Source organism: Scomber scombrus, chromosome 13, assembly GCF_963691925.1.
Source record: "Scomber scombrus chromosome 13, fScoSco1.1, whole genome shotgun sequence".
Taxonomy (NCBI): domain Eukaryota; kingdom Metazoa; phylum Chordata; class Actinopteri; order Scombriformes; family Scombridae; genus Scomber; species Scomber scombrus.
In genome coordinates, this window is record NC_084982.1 from 13,064,793 (window position 1) to 13,079,918 (window position 15,126).

At 38.1% G+C, this 15,126-nt stretch overlaps 1 protein-coding gene across 1 annotated transcript; it reads left to right on the forward strand.

Moving 5' to 3' along the window:
• The first annotated feature begins 9,945 nt into the window (after window positions 1-9,945).
• LOC133992599 (endothelin receptor type B-like) lies at window positions 9,946-12,831 on the forward strand. Its single transcript, XM_062431284.1, has 7 exons — window positions 9,946-10,362; window positions 10,519-10,631; window positions 10,790-10,994; window positions 11,308-11,448; window positions 11,571-11,704; window positions 11,797-11,905; window positions 12,661-12,831. The coding sequence occupies exons 1-7, from the start codon at window positions 9,946-9,948 to the stop codon at window positions 12,829-12,831; spliced, it is 1,290 nt and encodes a 429-aa protein (XP_062287268.1).
• The last annotated feature ends 2,295 nt before the right edge of the window (window positions 12,832-15,126 follow it).

Genomic DNA, 15,126 nt, shown 5'->3' on the forward strand with positions numbered 1-15,126 from the left:
ATGTTGACAGTCTGGCATAATTTAAAACAAGCAGCAGTAGTGACAGGCAAGTTTTGATACGAGACAAACACAAACTAATTGCATGGTTCATAAATTAATTCATATTTATGCTAGAAGAGAGGGAAAGGAGCAGTTTAAAAGCCCCCCCCCCCCCCCCTCCATACCTTGTCCAGATTAGTTAAAAACTCCTCAGTTTCTCCTTGGCAGGCTCGGGGACTTTCCATGCTGAGTGAATCCAACACTTCATTATCTGGGGATATCTCCAATTCAGGCTTCATGTTTTTAGGAATGCTCTGAAGAAAAAAAAACAAAGACACTTCATAATTTCATAAATTTTTTGAGGTCTTTAACTTGTGCTTCATGAATAAATCAAAACCACAAAAAGCTCAGTGTCTCTGGATGTCATATTATACTGTCTTTCATAAGATAAAACTTGCACTGTGACAAGGATACTATGAAAACATATATTAAGTATTCATTTGGCCATAGGAAAATTATCTATAAAGACTTTCTGTGTTGTAATTTCATCTTTTTTTGCCACTTACCAAAATGCATTTCAAATGGTAATTTGATTACATAAAAATTATACAGTCAAGCTAATTCCTAGCAAAGATTTTACTGTATCAAGGGCATCTTTGCTGCAGTTGGGAGAGATGAGCCAGACATGCCAGAATACAGTACCTCATTCTGAGTTTGGGGTTGCAAACCATCTTGATGGCACTCTTCCTCGTGTCTCCAGTCAGTTTGGGTACCAACGCTGATTCTGGTGATGATTCGCCCATCAAATGCGTGGATTGTCAGATATTCACGTGAACCTACACTGAAACCAGTTTTTCATTTCAACAAGTAAAGGGAGTGGATGCAATAACTCAAGATCCTAGTGTACAATCTAATGTAATCCAATATACCTACCCTTCAAAAACTACCACCCATGGGAAACAATGTTCTTTTTTTGAAACTGTGTCATAGAGGCACTGATTTAACTTTCAAATTTGTGTTAAAACTGAAAGAAAAATATTTCTTACATGGTTATCAAAAGAAGGCCAAATGTTGATATATGAAAAACTTTTTTGATCATGTGAAATGAAAAATATCTATTGCAAGTCAGGTGCTGACATGGTTAAATTGGATCTCCATTAGCTGCATATATAAGTATCTATTTGTCAAGATGGTGTGACTGAAGTCAGTTTGTGGTATTGTTTGCTAACCTCTGTATGTTTTCAAGTCCAAGATTTGCTGATGAATCCATTTCTACTGATTTCCCTGCCGTGTCCGTGTTTGCATCTTTCTTTCTATGAAACTCTTGACTTATTGTAAAACACAGAAACCAAAATAAAAGCAAACATTTTGAAACAGATTAAGAGTGGTCAAATAAAAACAGCATGTGTACCATGGCAACCATGTGACTGTTTCCATGGTAGACACAAAATGGGAGAAAAAGGATGAAAACCTGCCTCTGTCTCTTTTCCTCTATAGTCTTACCATTACCATTACATTGAATGTTCACTTGAATAAACTGGTAAACCACATTCCATCTTATTACAAATATTCTTTAAAAAAAACAGTTTTCAATTTTTCTTTTATCATGTACAAGGTGGTAATGTGCATACCATTTGTTGTCTTTTTCTGAAAAGACTTACGAATTATTATACCTCAATTGCAAACCTTGTACTATCTGCTTAGGCAAAATGAACCTAATGACGCCTGATGGGAAAATACAAACGTCTTATTCATTTTATGTTCCTATAACCAGTAATACTAATGTCTTATATTCATTGATCGTACTTTTTAAGGTGTTTAGAATGATTAGCTTGACTATTTTTATGACATGTAATAAAGATTGAGTCTGTCCTACACTTTTAAAGGCTTAACAGAGTAAAGGCCACAAGTTAAAAGGTTAAGAAGCAGTACATTTCCAAGCCTGTGTTTGTGAACTGTTTTGACTAAGAGAATGTGAAGGTCGCGGAAAGAAGGAACGGGAGGGTTCCAGAGAGAAAACAGCCCACCACCTGGTGCCCTGATAACATTGTTTACAAGAATGATTTGTTACTTTTGTTAAGTATAAAACCGGCTCGTCAGGACTGCCCGGGTGAGCATTTTTCTATATGACCCATCGGGGATGGTTGTGTATTTTTGATCTGCTCCTTCTTGCAAGAATTAAAAGTAACTTGACTTTTGAACTTGGTCTTTGCCTCAGTCTTGTATTAAATGTTGCTATCAATGCCCATTCAAGTAAAGCAAAGGACTTGACTTTGAGAAAAAGTGAGAAAAATAAAGAGAGAAAATATTCATATTTCTATGGCTTGTTTTCACCATCTGCAATTGCTGCCAGACTTTTTTCCAGTTAAGTAGATTTGTATTTTGTAGCTTGTGTTTTTCTTGTGGAGATTTCTAGTCAGGTGTTGGAACAATTATTTTGATCTCCTTAAATTTTTTTATTTTTATTTTTAAGATTAAAATGAGACTTTTGAAGGAAGGAAGACCACATTCTTGCTCTCACATGTGATTAGCTGGAATTCATAAGCAATGACAGCAAAACTTTGCTCTACACAATGGTTTAGGGGTTTTATTGCAGTCTTATGAGGGCCGACATGGCCAAGAGTTCATGGTGGCTAATGTTAGCTAATGTTCTCAAATGTTAGATAGATATTGATGTGGAACTGGCCTAACTGAGTCAGTTCAGTGACTTTAATTATGACATTAATTGTGCTGTTATGAAAGGCTAGGTATTTACCTGGATTTCATGTTTTTTAGTCGTCATGCAATATACCCAGCTGCTCAACTTGACAAGTTATTGCTTTTCACTTGAGAAAACAGGGCGGCTGTGGCTCAGGAGGTAGAGCGGTCATTCGATTCCCAGCTCCTCCGGTCCACATGTCGATGTGTCCTTGGACAAGATATTTAACCCCTAATTACCCCTGTTGGCTGTGCCAATGGTGTGTGAATGGTCAGTCTCTCTCCTGATGAGCACATTGGCCCCCTGCACGGTGGCCCCTGCCATCAGTGTATGAATGGGTGAATGTGACATATAGTGTAAAAGCATTGTGAGTGGTCAAAAAGAGTAGAAAAGGGCTATATAAGTACAGTCAATTTTCCAAAATGTTCCAGTTAGCCTCAGATTCATGTTAAAAGATCCCACTGGTATGGCAGGAAGGTTCTTTTGTTCCTGATGATCTTTTAAAATTCTGCATGCGTGACCCAAATGTTTGCTAAGATGTTTTACATTGTCCTGCCACATAACTTCAAATTTGACCTTGCCAGGAGATTTTATGTGTGAACAATTTATCATGTTTACAAAACTGTTTGACTCACCACAGTAATTAGGCCAATCTTCCATACGCATTTTTCTATAATGCTCAGCCCTTTATAGTCTGAATGTAACTGTGATCAACTGTAAGCACAACCTACTCAAGCTGTTTAAAACAATAGGGTAAGTCAGCTGAAAACCACCATAAATTATATTAGTTTTGCCAGTTCTGTTTTTCTCTCAGTTTACTTAGTCTTTTATCTTTTTGGGTGACATCTCTTTTTCCATTTGTCTGCTTGGCTGCTGCATCTAGGCAATGAAACTAATGTGGCTTAATGTTGTGCAGATCTGCAGAGTGGTGAGACATGCAGGTCTGCATCTGGCCAAGCAGACAGTGAATCTCTGTGGTCTTCATTCGGATGTATCTCTCCACAACGTCTTTCCCCAGCTTCTTTTCATGGCTTTCTGGACAAATGAGCTGCATTAAAAGAAAAAATGGCATGTTCATTTTCTTTTTCCATTATATTTTTGCATGCATACTTTGCATATCATTAATAAACTGTCATTTGCTACATACAAATGGACATGCAGGCTGGTTTTCCCATATATCTCACGTACTAAAAAGAAATACTTACAGTATGCATAATTTATAATGCATTGACACTACATACATACTATACCTTAAGCTTTGACCCAACACTGAAGCGCATGTTGTGTTGATGATGTGCAAAGTTGATGTACATGCATTCCTGCGAGTGTATGCGCACGCTGATGTGTGGACCAAGGGCAAAGGTGAGAGGCTTGAAGGGAAGCTTACGGACATGTTGGTCTAAATCCAGCCAACTCCATCGCCTCCTCAAATCTCCTGCCTCACTGAAGCACAGACCTCCAACAGGGGTCAGATTCACCCTTCGGACACACCACAGAGATTAGTAATACAGACATTGTGACCTATAGCCTGAGAGCCAGCAGGTTAATCAAAAATCTCTATCTGGTCAAAAAGTCATTTCATCATCATTTTGGAAACCAAAGGGATCCTAACTGTTTGGTTTCTATCATAAAAGATATTGTTTGGATCAGGGTTTGACATGTAATGGCATTTATATTTAAATTTTAATTCACTAATTACATTAATCTCCTATTTAACTACGCAGTTGGTTTAATTATTAGAACTAATAAGTTATCATGGTGTAACAAGTACCATATCATTCCATTGGGATGGTAGCATGTGGCATGGCCTTTATTTGTGAAAATGCCTTTGATGCTAGGCGCTGTGTCCTTGTCCTCCAGGATTATGTAAGTGAAGTCAGCAGCTTCGGCAGAGGATATTATAATGGCTAGTTTCCCAGAAGGATAACTTTGTGTATTAAGGATCATTAACTCACATCACTGTGCAAACCTTTCATCAAAGGGAACAAATGTGTACCCTCTCATTAAGCATTTGATCTTGTACTTTGTGCACTGTTTCAAAGGATACAACACATTACCCGTTTTATCTGGATATAAGGTGAGAAAACATGTCCCATTTTCGTAGAACTTCTTAGTTACTTCCTTTGGCTGTGACACAAGATAGTCAAGTTATTCATTACATTTTTGCTAAACACACCGATGAAACTCTTATTCTGGTTTAGAGTCATGAATGTATAAACACACCTTTGGTTCACTGTCTGTCTCTTCTTGAAGTGTAAACATGCCGGTAGTATTTTTGATATTGATCGCAGGGATTTGAGCCTCATCGCTGATGTCGGGAATCTCTTTTGACAGCCTGTAGGCGAATTTATGTTTGATCTCGATTTGGCCTGAGCAGACAAAGGAAAACATCCTTTTATTGATATTTTGTCAATGAGAGGCAGGAAATGCTGCATGCTTAAAGGTCCAGTGTGTAAGATTTAGTGGTATCTCCTCCTCTCTCTCCCCTTCCAAGCATACAGGAGAACTTATGTTGGCCATGAAACTTGTGAAAAATACAAAAGGTCCTCTCTAGAGCCACTGTTTGGTTTGTCTATTCTGGGCTACTGGTAGAAACATGGCGGTGCAACATAGTGGCCTCCATGGGAGAGGACGTGCTCCCTATGTAGATTTTGGTTCTTATTATATCCTAACTAAAACATACTTACGCATAATATATTCCATTTCTGCCAAATCTATTCCAATAGATGTCAATAATTCTACACACTACACCTTTAATATCTTTATTGTTGGTCCAAATTTGTTTAGACTAGGACACCCAGGTTGCACACTTACTTGAATCTTTCTTCAAGTTGTCCTTGATAGGTTTTTTCTGGATTTTCTCTGTTTTCTCTTTTCTTTGTAAATTCTTTATCCTGCATTAGAAGATGCAGCAGTGGGAAAGTGGGGAGGGAAAACAAAACAAAGACAAAACTTGAAGTGCATGACGAGGCAAAAATTTGGGTGCCACCTCATAATTCTTGCTATTGTAAGAGAAATTGAGCTCCTTTTATAGCATGCAATATAGTACAATCTGTATCAATATACAGTATAAGCAATAAAGTTCAATCACTTATTTGTAATTTGTCAGCTGCCTCCCTACCAACATATAAAAATAAATGCAGGTACATTTTTAAAAAGCTGTTTGTAGAAATGAAGGGGCATACATATTACTCACTTCTCCCTTGCCTTCTCTTTAGCAGCTTTCCTTTCCTCCTCACTCAGGACAGGCTCATGAGGATCCACGTCAATCTTTCTATTTGACTCCTTCTGTGCCAATTTTCCCCCTTCTTCCAAAATAAGCTCCCTCATTTGTCTAGCTTGCTCACAACAAAGGAGCTTAATAAAATAACATTTCAACATTAGCACATTTCAGTTTTTTACTCACAGTGCTCTTCTTCTATAATTTTTTTCACCACTGTGTTACCAAAAATAGAGATGATTTTGTCATTATGGAAAGGTTATCTGAACACTCATTATTTCTAGTTTATTTATTTTCAATGTGTTATTGAAGAAAAGTGAGCTACACCCACCCTCTCAAAGTCAGTTTCACTTTCCAACAGTTCACTGTGTACAAAGGGCTGACAGAGCTGCTGGCAATAGTCACACCGAACAAGATACACATCCTGTTTAGATTCAACCTCTGGAACCTACAGCGCAGCAAAAACAGATTCACAGTCACCTCTCCACCTCCGATATTATAGCCCACACACTGCTATTACTGTGGTGAAATGAAAAAGGCCATCACTGTCATTTCCAGGCACTATGGGCAATATAGAGATACTGGACTAAGTCAAGGGTACCTTCTCAACTTGAAGAGTTTGTTTTGGTTCCGGCTTGTATGCTATGAGACGTGGCAGACCCCCATGAGGTATATCATGTTCATTCTCTGGAATCTTTTTATCCTCGGTCTCCTCATGTTAAAAAAATACAACACAGATATTTACTTTTTCATGTAATCTTCATATGAATAAACTATAGATAAAATCTACACAAAGCCGGGAAAATGGTCCATGCCACTTTATCTCAGAGAGCTTTACAATCCCTAATGTAAAGCAAATTAATAATTTTGACCCGACTTGACTATGTCTAAGTTCTATGTCTCTAAGTTTGCCACAAGCACACTACCTCCGAAGAATGCTCTGCCTGCAACAACTGGGGATCTTCAATTTCCTTTTGAACTGCACAAGAGAGATAAATAATTAGGAATTTGACAGATGTCTAAGTCATGCGAAGCATGAGGGGGCAGGAACAGGTGACCCCTGCGTAGACAAACTGATAACATAGCTTACCTTGACAGCTGAAAGAGAGGCTCTGCTCCACCCACTCCCAATCTGTCTGGGTCTGAGCGCTCACCAAAGTAATGAATCTCCCATCCAGCACACGCACCTCCATGAACTCTGGAGAGACCCGATTGTTAAGGACACAAACACAAAGTCAGGATTAAATCAATGTTTTATCACAACAACTTTGTGTGCATTAATTCATTATTTTGTCCTTTCAGGGGAAGAAGAATTCCACAGCAAGCTAGAAAACATAAACACATAGCTGTTATGTCTAACTTGTTAGCAAACAGTAGACACAGAGTGAGAGTAACTTTAATTAATTAATAATTTGTCTTCTTGTGGTCACCTGGTAGATGTAAACTAATATTCACTGTCGTTCTAACTCCTTTTTTCGTTTCAATTGACTACATAAAAGAAATATCTTGATCTTTAACCAGTAGATGTTTGAGTAGATGTTTGGTGAGGCTGCCTGTTGAGCTAAAAGTGGCTAACAAGCCAAGAGGCTGAGGTTGAGGTGTGCAGAGTTGGGTGATAATTACCTGTGTTAATCACTACAAGACACTCATTTTATAGTTGAGGTGTTTAGTCAAAGTATAAACAAAATTTAACAGAGTCTTCAAACTGAACTAAATATCCTATCCCCATTGTTACAGACTTAAACAGTAGCTTTTATCAGTACAGCTCTCACTAGAGACTGAAAGCACCAATAGCTCAGCTGGGATTCCTAGTACTTTACTTCCTCATTAAAAGCTTAAAAGACAAAGACAGCCACAGAAACTCTGGGATACGATAAATTGTTTTCAACAGCTGCTGAGCTATAAATCTTAAGCAGTGCTCTATAGGCCTAGTTTTGTACTCAGCTGAACGTTAACAGCTTGAACGATGATACAATCACTTATCTTATAAAACAAGTCAGTGAACTACAGTGACTACAAATCTTTGAAATGGAATTATTCAAATTAACACAAAATAGGTGATTCATAATGTTTCTATTTCACACAGTGATTGGTTTCATTGTTAATATAATTATATTTATAATTATTAATGGAGCTTTATAATACCTCCATGGTTTGTCAGCAAGGTGGAAAAAACATTGCAAACAAGCCTGGGCAGGAATTGAAAGGGGCATTTCTATATAATTTAACCTCATGTTTTGGAACAGATATCCAACATCATAACAGTATCACAAAAACTTAATATGTCCCCCTTAACATTAGTTTTTCTCCAAGTGTTGTAACTCAAGTGTTTTGAGACTGAATAACATTCACACACTACCTTTGTCCAGAGGTGATTGCCAATAAACCCAACCATATGTTTTCAAATTAAACTGTTCACTTCACCTACGCATCAAAAGTAATAATTGCTTTAGTGAATATAAATTACATGAAGACTGGTTGAATAACTTATTGTACACTCCTGACAATGTTTTGTTTATATTACTTTTTAAAGTTATTTAACCAACTTGACAAGCAAGATGTCTTTGTTTGACCATCAGAACATCCGAGACCAAGGACCCAATGTCAGCAACGGGTGTCAGACATAAATCTAAATATGGTTTAAACATAGTAACAACTACTGCAGGAGAATATGTAACAATGCATGTCAATGATAGTCATTATGTTATGAAAGATATGGTTGTGTGTTGTGTTTATAGATCTTTCAGTCATGCTAATATTATTGTTAAAAGTGTTCCTTACAGCTTCTTTTATTACAGGTGATGTACTGAAGCTTGGTCCTCTCCAATGGCCTATATGGACAAGAAAAAAAAACAGTTTCAATAATGTTTAGCTTGACAACATAGCTGTGAACAGTTGTCCTACTTTTTCATATCCTACTCAGCCAAATCACTTTTCTTAATCGGCTGTTGTGGAAGCATGCCAGCACATAGTTTCCCAAGGTCATTTGTAGCCAGCGGAACACACATTTGAATGTTCAAAAGAGAGCTGGAGTAGTTGTCGGGTATGATATTAACAACGGGACCTCACGTGTCTCATGTTCCTCCAGGCTCTGCAGGTTGTCATAAACAGTTGAAGAAAGAAGAAGTCACCTTGTTTAGGACTCTCAGGAGATGCACAGGCAGTATCTCTCTGGTAGGATGGACACTCATACTTTAAAAACGTGATAGGTCAGCTGAAGCAAATCCTCTGGAGGACACTCACTGAATGTTGCACAGATACATTTGTATCTTTTTTGGTTGTTATTTTTCAAGTGCAGTTGCCCGGCAGTGAGATAGTTCTGCATCAGGCTCATGAACATCCAAAATGTCAGACAGTTTCAGAAGACAGTTTCCTTTTTTTCATTACATTCACTAATAATGACTCTGTGGCTTTAAGGGGGAAAAAAACATCACCTCTTCGCTGAAATATATATGTGCTACATTTAGATTGTGTGTTTTTTTATTTCAGACAAGAAACTGACAACTTTTTAGTGACAGAGGGGGAAAAGACAGCAACATAATACGTAGACTGAAGCCCATAAAATGATCTCACTCTGTGATAACAGACAGTACACCTCAATGCCATCCTTTCATTCGGGGTGATGCATCAAGGGAAGTAATTACAGTCAGGACTGACAGATAGTTGACTAATGCTGACAACAATACTGTAGTCTATAAAACCCTGATTTCCCTCTGCTGGATTGTAACATTTACATCAGGCACAGCTGCAAAGAGTAGTCCTTTGTGTGAAATATAAAGCCTATTTTGTGGGTATTACAGAGACTCATTTCATGCAGAGTTTGCATGTGTACATCTAAAGGTAAGCTGACATAATTCTGTGTTTCATACTTTGTCAATGTTGCCCTATTATTGTTGCCTTTTGATCAGTATATTAAATTACCTTTTACCTGACCTAAATGTTTTTCTGTAAATCTCAAGGCTAAGATGTTGTGATAATTATTTTCATTCTCATTTTCAGTCCTGTGCTGGCAAAAACATTTTTAGCGCCTTTGAAGAAATCATCAACAATGTGGACTGCAGCTCTTGTTCTTTGTTTGGGAAATATTCTCATCTGCGGAGAGGCCAGTGATCAGCATTCAGCGCCGTCCTCTGTAATTGAACTCTCTGAAACGGCAACCCCCAGTCTTTTAATACTGGGAAAACAGAAATCCAACAGCTCAATTCATCCACCTCAAATAGCAGAACCAAAAACACCGAACCCTCCTATGTGCTTAGAGTCGGCTAGAATCAGAGACACTTTCAAATATGTCAATACTGTGGTCTCTTTTGTTGTTTTTGTTGTTGGAATAGTGGGGAATTCAGCCTTACTGAAAATCATATATGTAAACAAAAGCATGAGAAGCGGGCCAAACATCCTCATTGCTAGTCTTGCTCTGGGGGATCTAATCCACGTTGTAATAGACATTCCAATCAACACATACAGGGTGAGTTATTCACTTGGTGGTGTGCAATTACAATGAGAAAGCAATGCTGCACCTTATCCTGTTTCTCTGCTCTATCTGTCCATTTCAAAACTACAATCTTACCTTGAATCGATTGTGGGTGTTATTACAGAAAATGTCCTTCTGTTTTCCTTACAGCTCATGGCAGAAGATTGGCCATTCGGTTTGGTATTGTGCAAGCTTGTCCCCTTTATACAGAAAACCTCTGTCGGAATTACTGTGCTGAGTTTATGTGCTCTGAGTGTTGACAGGTAAGGAGATAAGAAGCACTGTCATGTGTACTACAAGAAAATATAGTTTGCTTGCTACAGCATTTCATCAAGCAGCCACTGAAATGTTCTTTAACTACAAAAATGTAACATAAGACAAACATCCTCCAAGCCATAACATTATCCCATTGATTCTGCAGGTACCGAGCTGTAGTGTCCTGGAAACGAATCAAAGGCATTGGCGTTTCGGTGTCGACAGCAATCGAAATAACTTTGATATGGGTTATTTCTGTCATGCTGGCTGTGCCTGAAGTTGTTGGCTTTGATATGATAACAATGGACTTTAAAGACAAGCATCTGAGAGTATGTCTCCTCCATCCTATGCAAACCACGCAGTTTATGCAGGTATTTCCTATTCAGTACAATAACCAAAAAAACTAAACAGATTATCGTGTTTGACATTGTGACTGAATTTTTTTTAACCCAGTGTAATGTTATAAACTGCTGGAAATGTAACACATAAAAGCTCTAATTTCAGTTCTCCTTATCTCATACAACAGATACCCCAACACTTTCTTATACAATGTCATCTTGTGAATGATGTTTATTCATCTCAAATGTTGTTTTATGCATCGAATGCTGTAAGATAGGAACCACTGAACATCAAGTCATCTGCAGCACCGACTGACTGTGGGCTTCTGTCATGTTTCATCAACAGTTTTATAAATCCTTAAAGGACTGGTGGCTCTTTGGCTTCTACTTTTGCATGCCACTGGTTTGGACTGCCGTCTTCTACACACTGATGACCAGGAAAATGCTGAGGAACACTGAGAATACATTAAGTGACTACACCAAACAGGTTAACCCTCTACTATTATACAATTTGTGAATAGCATGTTACAATCGTATTTCCAAATAACATATTTTTCATTCTTAAGTTTTGCATCATCTCTAATATGTGTCATATATTTTCTTTTCAAGAGGCGAGAAGTTGCAAAAACTGTCTTCTGCCTGGTGATTGTGTTTGCGCTCTGTTGGTTGCCTCTATACCTCAGCAGAATATTGAAATCAACCATATATGATGAGACAGATCCCAATAGGTGTCAGCTGCTGAGGTGAGCTTTAAGAGTCCAGTACTTTTTTCTATACATTGCCAGGTGTGTGTTCTTTTGCATGACATACTTAATGGTTTCCCCTTCACTTTTAGTGTCTTTCTTGTCCTGGACTATTTTGGCATCAATATGGCATCACTCAACTCATGCATCAACCCTATTGCATTGTACATAGTCAGCAAAAGATTTAAGAGGTGTTTCAAGGTAAGACATGCTATCTTATTGTCTTTCCACAGCAGTTCCTACATGTGCTACTATTAATTTCTAGACAGATGTGGTAGGAGTGAAAACTTTGTTGTCAGTCGTTGATGACCTATCATATGTGTCATCATGAACATAAGGAGTCATGTCTACCAAATGGACTGTAGACTGGAGTGAGCAAGTACCCGAGGGTATAATAAGTGAAAATGGTCTGGAAAAACATCATCAGAGAAAAAATGACACTTGGCAATCTTATAAGAGGGCTTCAAGGCAATTTTCAGGGGAAAAAATTGAAAAGCCTTTACTTCATTGCTTGCTCATGTCTTAACATGCTTTGACTTCTTTTGCCTATCAAAAGGTATTTGCACACAACAGAAAATAAAGAACCTATTTAAATTTTTCCGTTTAATAATTTTCTTTTTCACAATGGATATATTTTTATAAAATCCAGATAGGCCTGGCATTCCTTCTTCAATTAAAACCCACCGCTTTGCTGTTAAGGAGATCTTTCTACATGGAAACTGAACAGAGCTGTATTCTATTTTCCTTATTTTAATTAAGGATTCTGTATTGAAGAAGTACAGCTTGTCCTGTAGGTCACTAAGACAAAACATAGACAAGGCTACATTCCACTGAAATTACACCATTATTACTCCTCAACTACACAAACCTTCAAGAGTGGAATTTTTTCCACGCAAAATGAATTGAAAATGTGTTTTGTCCTCTAACCAAACGTCTTTTTTTGTGTGGCCCTTCAGGCATGCCTGTGCAGTTGGTGTCTACCTCATCAAGCTGTTACCCATGATGAGGCGCAGTCTGTTTTGAAGTCCAGAATGCAGGATCACGCCTCAGAGCAGAGCAGCAACATCAAAGCTCACAAGCAGACTACCACTCCTCTATCTGAGCATGAGAACAAGTTACTGTGTTAACAAAACTCGTGAGAAACTGTGAAAATACATTGTGAGTGCTCTATATTTCTTTATTAAATGTAGCTATCAAAGCATTTGCCAAAGTCGCTCTCTCTGTAGCTCCTAATAATGTAAAATACCTTGTGAATAACATGCTGTACTGTCTTTTGTACTGCTGTCGTCAGTTGAACATCTGCTTTGGCATGAGCAACCAGGAGTCAGACTGTTCAGACTATTTGCCCCTGGGGCTTGACTCACTCTCAACCATTACATCAGATTTTACCTACTACCTATCCTGTATCATGCATCACAGTCTTCAAATCACTGTTTTGGGCACAATGTTAACCTGGCACCCATCAACAGGAATCTTGTCACAGCTTACCGCCTGCATATTATTTTGATTCTGTTTCTGGATTCTGGAAAGACACTGTGCCACAGGAAATCAAGAAAATGGGAATTCAATATTATGATGGTGGTTTTATGGGCTATAGTGTATTATTAGCACATAAATGTGTGTTTTCAACTCTGTTAAGTTTTCCACACAGAGCAGCTGAAGAGTTTACGGCGTTCCTTTCGTTCTTGAACCTTGAGAAACATATCAAATTGGTGCCACAAGTAGATTCTGTCTCCGTTGCTGAATGACTGATTGATGGTGGCCTATTTTTAATGCATTGTTAAATGTGTAATGCATGGAGACACTTTATAAAAGACCTGAGAGTGGGGAAGAAGGAAAACGAAGATGACAGAATGAGGTCAGAAGGAGAGAGGGATGGGAGGGGGAGTGAGATGAGCACCTGATAGGTCTTCCTGTCACAGGACAAGGCAAGCACAAATAGAGCGCCGTTCTTCCAGCTAATGCTGTCTCAGTCGGCAAAACTGTCTTGATGCCGTGCGCTGGGATGCCTATTAAAAGTTTATCTTGTGTCAGTAAAGAGCACAACTCTCAACTGTAAAGATGGTTTGTTTAATAAATTGCTGTGTGTATATTTGTGATGCTTATATGGAACAAACGTGTATTAAGGACTGACATTCATGACATTTTCTACAGCTAATAATACCTTCCATTAAAGTACATAAATCAGACTTTCATCTAATACTAGTTTCTATTATTCAAGCAACTATGGTATAAACTCGTATGCATAGAAAATACTATATTTAAACCTTAGTAAATTGCCCCACACTTTTGTAACTTTTCTTTATTTTTCAATCAAGGAATCAGCTACCTTTTCATTTGATATGGCACCACATGAATAAAAACGGCAAACTCACTTTAGATCATGACTTTTTTCATATAAGTGCCGTTGTACCAGTGTTGGTTGATATAATAGCTCTTGGCACATCCATTAGAGAACACAAAGAATTGCTGGTCCCACTTCACAACATGTTATGTGCCTAGTTGCTTTCCACAACATAACACAAAAAACTATTTTGACCAAAGGACAGTTAGAATCAGCTTTAGTTTTGTTGTAACATTAGATTAAGAAGCAAGAGTCAATTCAACCCTTTCAGCATTTATTGTAGATGTCCAAGTTGGATATCTAGTCATAACTAATCAACCATTGAAATGTCATCTTCTTTGTAAGTTGTACTGTGAAGGCACATTTGAGAATCTCACTCAAAATGTGGTTGTTTGTGATTAGAGATGCCAAAAATATATATAAGAGAACAGAGAAAATAACATGTGTGCTTTCCGGCCCACACAGTCATATTTCCTGCTGTGCCACACACTACTGCACCTCTCTCTGTTCTGACATAAGAGAGATGGTGTCTCTGTGTCTCTGACTGTTGTGTACAACAATGTTGGACAGTATAAGGCAGTTCAGTATGCTCACTTACACTGAGGCCAATTTGTGCTGTTTTTGATCTAGCTGAACGTGGTCCATGTGTTTTATGTGTTTATGTGTATGGGTACATCTTAGAATCACTCTTGTTGGTTGCATTTCAACTTCCTATGTTGTGTGGGGGGGGGGGGGGGGGGGGTTTAGATTTTCTTTTTATAGTTTTATAAAGCGAATAACATTTTCATGACACTTTAAATGGCTTATTTTTATTGATAATTATGTAAATCCGAGCTTCACACACAGCACACTTTGTCAGACACTACTGTGAAATACTAATTTGTGTCAAAATGCAGTCAAATAATTCAGCTCCTTTGTTAATGCAAATGCCAGCAGATAATCAACAAATGGTGCAGTGCTATCATGTCCCCAGCAGTAAAAGCTCACAACTGCCAGATGATATTGACACAATCATGCTCTGGTATCCAGAGAGGGTGACGTCAGTGTCAACAGCAGCGAGAGAGCGGGTGTCTGAGAC